We start from the raw sequence: 15,606 nt of genomic DNA, 5'->3' as shown, positions 1-15,606 counted from the left end.
TCCAACAGCACATTATAAGAATCATACACCATGATCAAGTGGGGTTTATCCCAGGAATGCAAGGATTCTTCAATGTATGCCAATCAATCAGTGTGATACACAATATTAACAAATTGAAGGATAAAAACCATATGATCATCTCAATAGAGACAGAAAAAGCTTTCGACAAAATTCATCACCCATTTATGATAAAAACTCTCCAGAAAGTAAGCATAGAGGGAACTTACCTCAACATAACAAAGGCCATATATGACAAACCCATGGCCAACATCATTCTCAGTGGTGTAAAATTGAAACCACTTCCACTAAGATCAGGAACAAGATAAGGTTGCCCAATCTTACCACTATTATTCAACACAGTTTTGGAAGTTTTAGCCACAGCAATCAGAGAAGAAAAAGAAATAAAAAGAATCCAAATTGGATTGCAGATGACATGATACTATACATGGAGAATCCTTAAGATGCTACCAGAAAACTACTAGAGCTAATCAATGAATTTGGTAAAGGAGCAGGATACAAAATTAATGCACAGAAATCTCTGGCATTCCTATACATTAATGATGAAAAATCTGAAAGAGAAATTAAGGAAACACTCCCACTTACCACTGCAACAGAAAGAATAAAATACCTAGGAATAAACCTACCTAAGAAGGTAAAAGACCTATACTCAGAAAACTGTAAGACACTGATGAAAGAAGTTAAAGATGATACAGACAGATGAAGAGATATACCACTTGATTGGAAGAATCAACATTGTGAAACTGACTATACCACCCAAAGCAATCTACAGTTTCAATGCAATCCCTATCAAACTACCAACAGCATTTTTCACAGAACTAGAATTTAAAAATTCACAATTTGTATGGAAACACAAAAGACCCCGAAAAGCCAAAGCAATCTTGAGAAAGAAAAATGGAGCTGGAGGAATCAGGCTCCCTGACTTCAGACTATACTACAAAGCTAGAGTAATCAAGACAGTATGGTACTGGCACAAAAACAGAAATATAGATCAATGGAACAGGACAGAAAGCCCAGAGATAAACGGACGCACACATGGTCACCTTATCTTTGATAAAGGAGGCAAGAATATACAATGGAGAAAAGACAGCCTCTTCTATCAGTGGTGCTGGGAAAACTGGACAGCTACATGTAAAAGAATAAAATTAGAACACTCCCTAACACCATACACAAAAATAAACTCAAAATGGATTAAATACCTAAATGTAAGGCTAGACACTATAAAACTCTTAGAGGAAAACATAGGCAGAACACTCTATGACATAAATCACAGCAATCACACCTATTTGATCCAACTCCTAGAGAAATGGAAATAAAAACAAAAATAAACAAATGTGACCTAATGAAACTTCAAAGCTTTTGCACAGCAAAGGAAACCATAAACAAGATGAAAAGACAACCCTCAGAATGGGAGAAAATATTTGCAAATGAAGCAACTGACAAAGGATTAATCTCCAAAATATACAAGCAGCTCATGCAGCTCAATATCAAAAAAACAAACAACCCAATCCAAAAATGGGCAGAAGAGCTAAACAGACACTACTCCAAAGAAGGTATCAGATTGCCAACAAACACATGAAAAGATGCTCAACATCACTAATCATTAGAGAAATGCAAATTAAAACTACAATGAGGTATTACCTCACACTAGTCAGAATGGCTGTCATCAAAAAATCTACAAACAATAAATGCTGGAGAGGGTGTGGAGAAAAGGGAACCCTCTTGCACTGTTGGTGGGAATGTAAATTGATACAGTCACTATGGAGAACAGTATGGAGGTTCCTTAAGAAACTAAAAACAGAACTACCATACGACCCAGCAATCCCACTACTGGGCATATACCCAGAGAAAACCATAATTCAAAAAGAGTCATGGGGCTTCCCTGGTGGCACAGTGGTTGAGAGTCCGCCTGCTGATGCAGGGGACACGGGTTCGTGCCCCGGTCCGGGAAGATCCCACATGCGCAGAGCGGCTGGGCCCGTGAGCCATGGCCGCTGAGCCTGTGCATCTGGAGCCTGTGCTCCACAACGGGAGAGGCCACAACAGTGAGAGGCCCGTGTACCGAAAAAAAAAAAAAAAAAAGTCATGGGAGAAGCAGCTTCTCAACTCCTCGAGTCTCTGTCTGCTTCGGCCTCCTCGCCTCGTCTCCAGCCTCCACCATGTCCGTCAGGGTGACCCAGAAGTCCTACAAGGTGTCCACCTCCAGCCCCCGGTCCTTCAGCAGCTGCTCCTATACCAGTGGGTCGGTTCCCACATCGGCTCCTCGGCCTTCTCCCGGGTGGGCAACAGCAGCAACTTCCAGGGCGGCCTGGGCACCAGCATGAGTCTGGCTCGAGGTTATGGCGGGGCCCTCGGTTTGGGGTGCATCACAGCTGTCAGAGTGAACCAGAGCCCGCTGAGCCCCCTCAATCTGGAGGTGGACCCCAACATCTAGGCCATGCGCACCCAGGAGAAGGAAGAGATCAAGACTCTGAACAACAAATCTGCCTCCTTCGTCGACAAGGTGCGACACCTGGAGCAGCAGAATAAGATTTTGGAGACCAAATGGAACCTCCTGCAGCAGCAGAAGACAGCCCAGAGCAACACAGACAACATGTTTGAAAGCTACATCAACAACCTCTGGCGTCAGTTGGAAACCGTGGCCCAGGAGAAGCTGAAGCTGGAGGTGGAGCTTGGCAACATGCAGAGGCTGGTGGAGGACTTCAAGACCAAGTACGAGGAAGAGATCTAAAAGCACACAGACATGGAGAATGAATGTGTCATCATCAAGAAGGATGTGGATGAAGCTTACGTGAACAAGGCAGAGCTGGAGTCCCACCTGGAAGGGCTGACTGAATAGATCAACTTCTACAGGCAACTGTATGGAGAGGAGATCCGTGAGATGCAGTCGCAGATTTCTGACACCTCTGTGGTCCTGTCCATGGACAACAGCCGCTCTCTGGACCTGGACGGCATCATCGCTGGGGTCAAGACCCAGTATGAGGAGATCACCAACTGCAGCCGGGCCGAGGCTGAGACCATGTACCAGATCAAGTATGAGGAGTTGCAGACATTGGCTGGGAAGCATGGGGATGACCTCCGTCACACGAAGACAGAGATTTCTAAGATGAACCGGAACATCACCGACTCCAGGCTGAGACTGAGGGCCTCAAAGGCCAGAGGGCTTCCCTGGAGGCCGCCATTGCTGATGCTGAGCAGTGTGGTGAGCCGGCCATCAAGGATGCTCAGGCCAAGCTGGCTGAGCTGGAGGCCGCTCTGAGAACTGCCACGCAGGACATGGCACAGCAGTTGTGTGAGTACCAGGAGCTGATGAACGTCAAGCTGGCCCTGGACGTGGAGATTGCCACCTACCTCAAGCAGCTGGAGGGCAAGGAGAGCCAGCTGGAGTCTGGGATGCAGAACATGAGTATCCACACCAAGACCACCAGCGGGCATTCAGGTGGGCTGACCTCAGCCTACGGGACCCCTCGCCTCAACTACAGCCTGAGCTCCTACCAGTCCAGCTTGGGCTCTGGAGGGGGCTCTGGCTCCTTCAGCCATACCAGTTCCAAGACTGTGGTTGTGAAGAAGATTGAGACCCATGATGGGAAGCTGGTGTCTGAGTCCTCTGACGTCCTGACCAAGTGAAAGGCTCCTGCGATCCCTCCCAGCTTCCCCACTCACTTGCTCCTGCAAGAAGGAGTTGTGCGGGGGAGTGTCAGAACCAGAGACCTGAGGCTCAGTCCCGTCCTTAGCCCATCCCGGGGGGAGTCAACTGCCTGGGGCTCCCTCTCTTGCTCACGCCCCCAACTAAAAGCCAATCCAAGTGTCTTTTTCAGAGTAAAGCTTCCGCTGGCTCTGCCAACACACACACACACACAAAAGAGTCATGTACCACAATGTATATTGCAGCACTATTTACAATAGCCAGGACACGGAAGCAAGCTAAGTGTCCATTGACAGATGAATGGATAAAGATGTGGCACATATACACAATGGAATATTACTCAGTCATAAAAAGAAACAAAATTGAGTTATTTGTAGTGGGGTGGATGGACCTAGAGTCTGTCATACAGTGAAGTAAGTCAGAAAGAGAAAAACAAATATCGTATGCTAACACATATATATGGAATCTAAAAAAAAAAAAAGGTTCTAACGAACCTAGGGGCAGGACAGGAATAAAGATGCAGACGTAGAGAATGGATTTGAGGACATGGGGAGGGGGAAGGGTAAGCTGGGACGAAGTGAGAGAGTGGCATGGACATATATACACTACCAAATGTAAAATAGATAGCTAGTGGGAAGCAGCCACATGGCACAGGGAGATCAGCTCGGTGCTTTGTGACCACCTAGTGGGGTGGGATAGGGAGGGTGGGAGGGAGATGCAAGAGGGAGGGGATATGGGGATATATGTATACGTATAGCTGATTTAATTTGTTATACAGCAGAAACTAACACAACGATGTAAAGCAATTATACTCCAATAAAGATGTTTTTTAAAAAAAGGGATTTTACGAGAGCAACCAACTGGTTCCTTAAAAAATATATATATATATATATATTTTTTAATCAAAAATATATTAAAGTTTCCAGCTTGTATTATTTAACCCCTATTTTTTTGTCTCAGAGTTAACAACAAGGGATTGTTGATACTAATATCTAGAAAATAGTGAGTTCCTCAGGATATCACAGTAAAATAAATACGATTTTAGAGGTAAAAGTACCTGACTGTTTAAATGCATATTGATTTAGTAAATTCTTGGAAAGATCTTTAGTGCCTATGAAAATATTTCAAATACTGTATGGTATCATTTATAAGTCGAATCTAAAAAAAATAATACAGGGCTTCCCTGGTGGCGCAGTGGTTGAGAGTCCGCCTGCTGATGCAGGGGACTCGGGTTCATGCCCCGGTCCGGGAAGATCCCACATGCCGCGGAGCGGCTGGACCCGTGAGCCATGGCCACTGAGCCTGCGTGTCCGGAGCCTGTGCTCCGCAACGGGAGAGGCCACAACAGTGAGAGGCCCATGTACCGCAAAACACACCCCCCCAAAAAATAAAAAAATAATACAAATGAATGAATATGCAAAACAAAACAAACAAACAAAAAGTAATATTTTTTTTGATATTATCTCCTCAGGCAAGGAAAACAAAAGCAAAAATAAATAAACGGTACTACATCAAACCAAAAAAGTTCTGCATAGCGAAGCAAACTATCAACAAAACAAAAAGGCCACCTACTGAATGGGAGAAGATATTTATAAATGATATGTCTGGTAAGGAGTTAATATCCAAAATATATAAAGAACTTATACAACTCAACATCAAAAAACCAAACAACCTGATTAAAAAATGGGCAGAGGATCTCAACAGACATTTTTCCAAAGAAGACACACAGATGGCCAGTAGGCACATGAAAAGATGCTCAACATGACTAATCATCAGGGAAATGCAAATCAAAATCACCTCATACATGTCAGAATGGCTATTATCAAAAAGACAAGAAATAACAAGTGTTGGCAAGGATGTAGAGAAAAGAGAATCCTTGTGCACTGTTACTAGGAATGTAAATTGGTGCAGCCACTATGGAATACAGTGTGAAGGTTCCTCAAAAATGTAAAAATAGAACTACCATATGACCCAGCAATTCCACTCCTGGGTATTTATCCAAAGAAAATGAAAACACTAATTAGAAAGGATATGCATCCCTATGTTCATTGCAGCATTATTTATGATAGCCAAGATATGAAAAGCAACTTAAGTGCTCATCAACAGATAAAGAAAATGTGGTATATATATACAATGGAATATACAATGGAATATTACTCAGCCATTAAAAAAGAATGAAACTGCCATTTGTGACAACATTAATGGACCTACAGGGTATTATGTTAAGTGAAATAAGTCAGAGAAAGAAAGACAAGTATCATGATTTCTTTTATATGTGGGATCTAAAAAACCAAATAAATGAACAAATGTAAGAAAACAGAAACTGTCATAGATACAGAGAACAAACAGGTGGGTTGCCAGAGGGGAGGGAAATGGAGGGATGAGAGAAATTGGTGAGGGAGATTAGGAGTACAAACTTTCAGTTATAAAATAAGTAAGTCCCAGGCATGAAATGTACATTTGGGGAATATAATCAATAGTAATGTGATATTTTTTTATGGTGATAGATCGTAACTAGACTCATGGTGGTGATCATTATGTGATGTATAGAAATATCGAATCGCTATGCTGTACACCAGGAACTAACATAGTGTTGTATGTCAATTATACCTCCAAACCAAACAAACACACAGAAAAAGAGATCAGATTTGTGGTTACTAGAGGCACAGGGTGGCGGGAAGGAGGAATGAGATGAAGGTAGTCAAAAGGTACAAACTTCAGTTATAAGATAAATAAGTGCTAGGGATGTAATGTACAACACAATAAATATAATTAATACTGTAATATGTTATATATGAAAATTGTTAAGAGAGAAATCCTAAGAGTTCCCATCACAGGGAAAAAATTTTTTCCTTTTTCTTTTATTTTGCTTCCATATGAAATGATGGATATTCACTAAACTTATTGTGGTAATCATTTCATGATGTATGTAAGTCAAATCATTATGCTGCACACCTTAAACTTAAACAGTGCTATATGTCAATTATAGCTCAATAAAACTGGAAGAAAAAAATTGGCTGAATGACAATAAAAACAAACTGTCTATATTTTTCCTAATTTTTTTTTATCCATTTTATCAGTTTCTAAAAGAGGTAGTTTAAAATCTCCTATGATGATTAGGGATTTGTGAGTTTCTCCTTGCAATCCTGTCCTATTTCGTCATGTTTTGAGTTTTTATTTTTGATGCACAAAGGTCAGGATCCTTTTTCTGGTAGTGAATCTTTCCTTCTCTCATTATGTAAAAATTTGTATTATCTTCAATAAAGCCTTTTTGTCTTAAAGTCTATTTTGGTCTATATTAATATTAATATTCTTATACCAACTCTTAGCTTTTTTAAAAAGCTAATATTCACTGTTTTTTTTATACTTTTACATTAAATCATCTGACGTCTTTTCTTAAAGTATAATAATATTTTAAAGTATAGCTAAAATATGTATTGAACACTTACTATATGCCAAGCACTATTCTAAGTCCTTTTTGTACATTAATTCTTTTAATTCTCACAACAATCCTGAGGTAGATATTATTATTTTCCCCATTTTACAGGCAAGTAAACAAAAATACAATTAAAAAGTCAAGTGACAGATATTCCATCTGCTCCCTGAAAATTACAAGGACCTTAAAATTTTTAATTCCTTTCTGCTTCCTCATATATTGCCCATGCTATTATGGTCTATTAGTATTTGTTTTCAACCCCCTATCAAGTTGTTTTTGTTTTGCTTTATAGTCAGCAAGATTTGTAATCACAGTTTTATAACTAGACTTATAGATCTACCAACGTGTTTGCTAATTTATTTTTTTTACCATTGCTCTTTGCATTTCATTCCTTTATTTGAGGCTCAATTATGAGCACGTACTTACAGAAGTACATTCTTTAGTAATCCTTTCAGGGAATATCTGTGAATGGTAAATTCTCTCAGACTGTCTGAAAATACCTTTACTTCATTCTTACTTCCTGAATAAAAAGTTCAGCTGTGACTTTCAGTTGGTATTATTACTCCATTTCCTGCTGCAGCCTATAGATACTGATGAGAAGTCTACTGTCAAGCTGTCATTAAAACTTTCTCTTTGTCTTTGATGTTCTGCGTTTTTACCATGATATGATTAGGTGTGAATTTGTTTTAATTTGTTTTATTTCATCCTGCTCAGATGAAGCATGCTAGTCTGATCTGGAAATTCCTATCTTTCCTCAATTATGAAAAAACCGATAATCCATATATCTTAGATATTGCCTCTGCTCCATTCTATTTCCTCCTTGTACAACTCCTATTTGACATATGTTGGAGCTTATTCTATCCATTATTTGTCCTTACTGTTTTATCATATACTCCATCCCTTTATCTCTCTGTGCTGTTACATTGCTACAGTCTGGGTGATCTCTACAGATCTACTGTCTAATTTACAAGTACTCTCTTTGACTATGCAAATTTGTTGTTTATCCTTCTACCCCAACTACTTTTTTTTTTTTTTTTTTTTTTGCGGTAAGTGGGCCTCTCACTCTTGTGGCCTCTCCCGTTGCGGAGCACAGGCTCCGGACACGCAGGCTCAGTGGCCATGGCCTACGGGCCCAGCCGCTCCGCGGCACGTGGGATCCTCCCGGACCGGGGCACAAACCCATGTCCCCCGCATCGGCAGGCGGACTCCCAACCACTGCACCACCAGGGAAGCCCTACCCCAACTATTAAAAAATAAGTCTGATGCAATCTTGGGAGTAAAGGAACAGAAAATTCTACCATCTTTCCTCTCCTCTGAAAAGGATACTAGTTTGGAAAAATTTGCTAAGGGGTAGGGGAGGGGATAGCAATATAATGATACACACACACAAACATACATAAATGTAATTAATATATATGATGATAAATAAGTGTGTGTGTGTGTATCTTTTTTTTTTTTTTTTTTTTTTAAGCAGGATTTCAGGCACCGTTATTCACGGCAGGTATTTTTGGTCAGGGGAGCTTCCTCTGAAACCTTCCTGTTACTTAAGGAAGCCAACTGCTTACATCCTGATGGCCCACTTGCCATTTCCCAGGCTTGGAAGCATCTTGCACGCAGTTCCACCCAGTCCCTGAGTCCAGCCGGCTCTGGGCTTTCAGGGCCACACCTCGCAGCACAACCTACTGGCCCAGTGAGGAAGTTTCTGCAGCTCGGTGATAACAGTGGGGAATTCATTTTATCCCAGAAGAAACAGACTCCTCTGTGTTCCCCATATAATTTATAAATAGGACAAATTATTCCTTAATATTATTATATATTTGCAATACAAACAATTAAGACTAGTGACATAGGAAACTTTAAAAAAATCATGCTGTGTTGACTATGGGTTTCCCTCTCCAAAGCACTGTTCCATTCCTCAATTTCTTCCATATTCTCTATACAAAATCATCCTGCTGTGACAGTTGCATGGGTCTCCTTCCCATCAACACTGCCTCTGGGCTCAGCACTCCTGACACTGTACGGCTGAGCCGCAGGAGTCATTTTCCCTGTCTTCCATCATCAACAATAAAGCCACTACGCTCCTCGAATTTAGGTAAGAAACAGTTTAAAGAAACAGTATTTCTTAAAAACTCAAGCCTACTGCTAGTTATTTAGTAGGCATGGATTTAACATGGTCTGTATTCCTTTTCTGTTTCTTTTCCCAGCCAGTAGCTCAAAAGATGGAGTAGCTTAGTTGTAAAGTCCTGCCAGATTTCCTATGGTAACTGCTGTAGATGGACAAGGTAGGGTCCTACTGAAGGTTCAAACCTCATGCAAAACTCTAACTGCTGAAAACCTCATCACATCAGGCAACTCTGTCATTGTCCGTATTTAAAAATGCTAACAGTAAAGTGGCTTGTGGTCACTCTTTGTTACTGTAGCATCTGACCTTAGGGACTCAGACATAAAATCGTGGTTCCATTCCGAGTTTTGGCGACAGAGTAGTGCCAGATATTTCTGAATACACAATTTTAAATGTTTTTAACCACTTGGAAAGTATCGCCAACACACTATTTGGTGTTCACTCAACAGTCACTCTGAGGATCAAAGAACCTTAACTATCAATGCCTTACTTCACAAAATCTTATTATAACCAAGGATCTACCCTATGTCTAATAAAACAAATTACATAGCAACTTTTATCAAACAGCAACTACTACAAAGGGAATGATAGAAGAAAAATGACTTCACAAAAATACACTAAAAAATTTGACAATTGTATGCAGGAACCGCCAAAGTTTTAGTGTTTAATGGCACAACTGACCAAGGTCCAAGACGTGAAGTTACCATGTTCAGGAAACATGGGGGGCAGGGGAGGGAAATCGTTCTATAAACTAACTCTATAGTATGTGGTAAGAAGAATGCACACTTTATAATATAAAACCTGTCTACACAGAGTAGTTAGTTGCAAAAAGCCGTCCGGCTTCTCTTGGCTTGTAAAAAGGGTGTTCCAGATTCCAGTGCAGATGAGCAACCTTCAACTCTTCTGTGTGGCAGGGATCCTGCTTTCCCCATCCAGCTCTTCCACCCCGGCCTGTGTCATAAGGTCTGTGATGTTTTTCTCCAGGCTATCAATGCGACTGCTCATGTCATCAATTCTTCCAATGATCTGGTCAGACATGGTCTGAAATTTATCTTTCATCTGTTGCAGGAGTGTCTGCACCACCGAGGTGAGATCCTGCACGGTCTTGGGTTCAACCTCTGCCATCTCCCCGGTTCCCAGCTTGGCGGTGCTGTCTCAGACCGTCGTCACCTACACTTCCATTTGTCATACGCCCATACGCAGACGCCCATATGTCATACGTCTGTCATACGCAGACGCTCCGTATGTGTGTATCTTAAATGTATAAACTGGAAGCATGCACCCCATTTGTGGGCCATGTAGAGTCTAAGTAGAGGGAAGACTTAGAACCACATTTTTCTTCCTTTTATAACTATAAATAGATTTTAAGTTAATATTGTCACCTGTTCACATAGTATGTGATTCAAATGAATATAGAAAGTACATATAAATACCTGGAGGAAGAATATTCGAGATTGAGAAAAGTGCAAGTGTAGTTCTTGTGGAGGCAACAGGCTCAGCACGATTGACAAATAGCCAGAAAGTAAGAGTGGCTAAAGTACTGTAAACATCGGAAGGGCAGCAGAAAATGAGGCAGGTGAGGTAGTCAGGTATTAGATGACATATAGCCCTGAAAGTCATGATAACGTTTTGACTTATATATCCTAAGTGTGATGGGAAATGAGTAGCACCTAAAATGTCCTTGAAAATGCTATTTAAGTAAAAGTGCTTATTTAAATTGTACCTTATGTTTTGTACAATATTCAAAAAGTGAGAATTGTTAACAGAAGTTATGACTTCATTTGGAACTTAAATTACTTTATAAGACCCAGGCTTTCCTATTTCTAAAACACATATAAGATGACATATTAGGAAAAGCAATGTAATGATTACAAATGACATAATCCGATATAAGATCCTAGACAGAATTCTCCTATTTTGAGACTTCCCTATGTGTGATCTATATATCAGAGTACGTAAAACACGTATGTGCAGTTTAATGAATAATTATAGCGTGAACTCGCACAACCATCACATAGAAATAGAATATTACCAGCACCCCAGGAACCCTTGCTATATGACTTTTTTAAAAAGAGCTTACCTAGTACTATAATCTGTGATAATTATCCACTTAAATGTCAACCGAGATCATGTGACCAATCTTTTTATGGGCAAAAGAAATGTTCCCTTAAGTCCATATTTAATTTCAATATGGAAATTGAGTACGTATCCACTTAAAATCTATTCACATTTCAGGATAGAGATGTTCTTTCTCTAAGGCATTAATTTTTAATTTTAAACAAAAGATATATCAAGTGAATGAAAAAAAACCCAGAACTATATAGAGCTTGAAGAAAACACATACATCTTCATATATTTTTGTGAAAGCAAACCTAGTAGTGATAGCTTTAAGATAAAAAGCACCTGATTAAAGTAAAATAAAAGTCATTCAAAAGTTTAAGATCTCATTATAGGTTTCATTACAACAAATTAGGTAAAATGAGGAGACTTCTTTGTTTCTCTGTAGTTTCTAGTACATGCTTAGCACTCAAATATTAAATAGTAAATATGAATCAGGCTAATCACAGCATATCTAAAATATATTTTATTAAATTTAAACCTACTTAATATTTTATATTATAAAAACTTGACATGTCACTGATTCATGGCCTTTTACAATATTAAAAATTAAACTTATGAAATCTAGATTTCTATATATATATATATTTTTTCTCAGCTCAAGTTTAATAAAACTACAGAAGACCAAAAGTGATACCCTACTACTATACACGTCAGTTTGCCTGCCCCATAATACAGCTCAGGCCATTCCCTCCAGAGGAAGAAAGGCTGGCCTCCCCAACCCCTGCAGGAAACGCCTGTCCTGTCCCACACCACATCTGGGCTGAGTGTAAGATCCTGTGTTTTAAACATGACAATAGTACAAAAGAGGTTTTGTTCTCATGGCCACCTACTGCAGCCTGGCCCTAAAATGGCCCAGTGCTCACTTCTGCTTAGAGAAATATTCTTTGCTTTTCTGGACATCAGGCTTGATGGTATCACTGCCAGGCTTCCAGCCAGCTGGGCACACTTTCCCATGTTTGTCAGTAAACTGGAAAGCCTGAACTAGTCTCAGTGTCTCATCCACAGAACGGCCAACAGGAAGGTCATTTATGGTGATCTGTCGAAGGATACCTTTATCATCAATAATAAAAAGGCCCCTGAATGAGATGCCTTCATCGGCCTTTAAGACCCCATACTCCTGAGCAATGGTGCGCTTGGGGTCTGGTATCAAGGGAATGTTCATGGGTCCTAGTCCTCCTTGTTTCTTGGGTGTGTTGATCCATGCCAGGTGACAGAAGTGCGAATCCACAGAAGCACAAATCACTTGGCAGTTGAGTTTCTTAAATTCTTCTGCCCTATCATTGAAAGCAATGATCTCCGTGGGGCACACAAAGGTGAAGTCAAGAGGGTAAAAGAAGAACACAACATATTTTCCTTTGTAGTCAAATAGGATGATACCTTTGTTTTGTTTTTTGGTTTTTTTTGCAGTACGCGGGCCTCTCACTGTTGGGGCCTCTCCCGTTGCAGAGCACAGGCTCCGGATGCACAGGCTCAGCGGCCATGGCTCACGGGCCCAGCCGCTCCACAGCATGTGGGATCTTCCCGGACCGGGGCACGAACCCGTGTCCCCTGCATTGGTAGGCGGACTCTCAACCACTGCGCCACCAGGGAAGCCCGAGGCTGATACCTTTGAACTGACCATCTGGCATTACAGCAGTTGCTTTGAACTGCGGGGCACAGTGCTCAATTTTGGCATTTCCTGAAGACATATTGCTATCAGCAGTTCTCACAGACAAACTACAGAGGACAGTCAGGAAGGAGACACGCCTAGATTTCTATATCTTTTAAAATAATATTTTAGCAATAAGCTACCAGAGAACAAGAAATATGTGTGGTCAAAATTAAACTAACAATATTTTAAAATAAAGAATGTCATATTAAAATTAGGTTACTCTCTAATGGAAAATTCTAAAAACCTTTTGCAAATGCATTTAAAATAGTAAAGGAAGAGGATGAAATATAATAAATAAAAGCAAGCTATAAAGACACAGGAAATGTGGAAAAAACTAAACGGACAACATGGATAAAAATAACATTCAGAAGTATCACTCTTAAACTGTAGTGTAGCATTACCTGAATTATGTGCCCTTTAATTTATGCACATGATGGATAGCTTGCTAAGGGGCTATACCATTATAATTGATAGTGGCTGAAGGCAGTCAGGCCATAATTTCTATTTAATGGATGGGATAGTAAGGGAACAAAGTCTGCAGTAGCATTTTAAAATAACTGCCTAGAAAGTTTACATTTACCTAGAAAGTTTACATTTATGTCCAAAGTGTTACCTATATTCTAGTCTTTTCTATGTTGAATTCTTTAAGAAAAAAGAGAAAAATCAGCTGCAAGATCCACATATTATTAAATCAAAATTCTGATTTAACCAATAACTAGAAAAATCTCACAATAAGTGGAAAAGAATTTTCAACTAACCACTTGATGGTTCATTTTTGTTCTCTTGTTCTTTAGAGCTTGTGGGAGAAGCAAATGGGCTCATTTGACAGGTTCCAGTTGTTGGAGAATAGGCTGTAACACTTATCTTCCTTGTGATTTTTGAAGAATCAAATGACTAGAAATAAATATTAATTTGGGACAAAAATACTTATGTTTAGTTACAGATCTTTGGAAATACATTTGAAAAACTCGCAAAATTCAAACTAATACTCTTTTCCTTGATCTTTCTTTTCGGATTTTAAATATACACAATTATTATCTTCAAAGTGAACACTGTTATTTCAAGGTATGTACATTTTTCTGGTCTCCATACTGATTAGGGCATCTCAACTTGATTTTATGAAATTTTAACATTAAATGGTTACTACCTTCTGAGATGGTATTTCCAAACAAGTAGAGATGGCTGACTCTCCCAAATACATCCTGACATTTGTTGTTAGCTGAACGTGAAGTATAATTATGGGCCTAGACCAGAGAAACTCTCAGAAGTGTCTCTTAGTAAGACCTACAGGGAAATCCTAGGAAGGATTAGTGGTGTCCTTAACCTTCACAAAGTTGCTCTGACACAGTATCTTAATGATAAAACAAAAATAATGTTCAAACAATTGAGTGTGGCATTTAAGGCCTTTGAGAATTTGATCTATTCTACACAAATCTTCTCTGCAGTTCCTCCTCTGTGTTCCCATAGACCTTGTTCATACCTCTTACTGGAGTTAGTAAATTCTAATAATTTATTACATTTCTGTATACCCCATTAGAATTTAAGTTTCTGAAAATAAATATTATTTCACCCTTGTACTATAGAACTCAAAAATGTATGACGAATGAATGATTTAAAAGAAACAGCCCAGTAAAATTAGCCAGGCCACTCTACTCAGAATATACTCATTTGTTCACTGGTTCATTCATCTATTATTAACTGACGCCTGTAGTTCCAGTCACTTAGGTTATGCATATTTGGGTCTCAGCTAGTCTTTCTTTGGTTTGGGGCCTCATTCACAATCCACTTCCTCCAAACACCCATTATCACACTATTAATTGCTTGCTCTTCTGAATTCTTTTTTTTTTTTTTTTTTTCAGTAAATGGGCCTCTCACTGTTGTGGCCTCTCCCGTTGTGGAGCACAAGCTCTGGACGTGCAGGCTCAGCGGCCATGGCTCATGGGCCCAGCTGCTCTGCAGCATGTGGGATCTTCCCGGACCGGGGCACGAACCCGTGTCCCCTGCATCGGCAGGCGGACTCTCAACCACTGCACTACCAGGGAAGCCCCTGAATTCTTTTTAAACATATTTTCTATAATGCTTACTAATCACCCAGCATTTGCTAACTAATGTGCATATAGGAAGAGAACAAATTGTTCTGGCCTCATGAACAGCAGAGGAGAGGTCTAAAGGTAGTATGCTTGCTACAGAAATTCAGAGAAGAGGGAAAACCAAAGTGGGCTGCAGTAATCTCACAGAAGGATTCTTGTGAAGAGGAAGGGTGAGGCTTAGATAAGTGAAAATAATAGGTATGAAAAACCTGAAATCTAGAGGTGAAACAGACAGCACAGGGTAGATTTAGGGATAAAGGAAAGGTCTGAAGGTTCATGATATGTTGCCAACACTGTAGAATTAAACTTTAGCTTGGTTGCTGACTTGAAATAGTTATATAATTCTCCATTGTCACTTATTCTTTATTTTCAAGACACCATGGCAGAAATAGCGGCTATGTCACCTTTTTCAATAATCTTGGTATTAGTTCCAGAATCTATGGCATCAATTTTTTTTTTTTTACAGGTAAGATTTTAAATGATAGACACTTCTTTGTATTGGGGGAAAAAAGGCATTATATT

General features: G+C 39.9%; 3 protein-coding genes and 1 pseudogene across 6 annotated transcripts in view; 1 reads left to right on the top strand and 3 right to left on the bottom strand.

Annotated features, from left to right (window-relative positions):
- Positions 1-15,606, bottom strand: part of ITGB3BP (integrin subunit beta 3 binding protein) — an 86,590-nt gene that overhangs the window by 39,588 nt on the left and 31,396 nt on the right. For all 3 annotated transcript variants that reach the window (XM_081225788.1, XM_081225789.1, XM_081225790.1), the window contains exon 3: positions 13,753-13,888. In XM_081225788.1, coding sequence (XP_081081914.1) covers positions 13,753-13,888 — 136 coding nt within the window. The remainder of the gene's footprint in view (positions 1-13,752; positions 13,889-15,606) is intronic.
- Positions 1,844-3,645, top strand: LOC308612942 (keratin, type II cytoskeletal 8-like; annotated as a pseudogene). Its single transcript has one exon. The product of its transcript is annotated as a keratin, type II cytoskeletal 8-like (transcript).
- LOC308612945 (heat shock factor-binding protein 1-like) lies at positions 9,828-10,381 on the bottom strand. The gene has a single exon (XM_081225791.1). The coding sequence runs from the start codon at positions 10,345-10,347 to the stop codon at positions 10,117-10,119; it is 231 nt and encodes a 76-aa protein (XP_081081917.1). The 5' UTR covers positions 10,348-10,381; the 3' UTR covers positions 9,828-10,116.
- Positions 11,974-13,047, bottom strand: LOC308612943 (peroxiredoxin-1-like). Its single transcript, XM_081225787.1, has 2 exons — positions 12,950-13,047; positions 11,974-12,720 (listed from the first exon to the last, which is right to left on the bottom strand). Exons 1-2 carry the CDS (start codon positions 13,029-13,031, stop codon positions 12,203-12,205), a joined length of 600 nt encoding a protein of 199 aa, XP_081081913.1. The 5' UTR covers positions 13,032-13,047; the 3' UTR covers positions 11,974-12,202.

This window comes from Mesoplodon bidens (assembly GCF_964165515.1).
Source record: "Mesoplodon bidens genome assembly, chromosome: 2".
Classification (NCBI taxonomy): Eukaryota; Metazoa; Chordata; class Mammalia; order Artiodactyla; family Ziphiidae; genus Mesoplodon; species Mesoplodon bidens.
This window is presented reverse-complemented; position numbering and strand designations above follow the sequence as displayed.

What these genes read in the sequence shown, in the direction of transcription:
- LOC308612945 (XM_081225791.1), bottom strand. Translation starts at nt 10,347, where the DNA reads ATGGCAGAGGTTGAACCCAAGACCGTGCAGGATCTCACCTCGGTGGTG.
- LOC308612943 (XM_081225787.1), bottom strand. Translation starts at nt 13,031, where the DNA reads ATGTCTTCAGGAAATGCCAAAATTGAGCACTGTGCCCCGCAGTTCAAA. An exon ending in GCCAGATGGTCAGTTCAAAG is followed by an intron (nt 12,721 to 12,949) that starts GTATCAGCCTCG and finishes AACAAAACAAAG; the next exon opens with GTATCATCCTATTTGACTAC.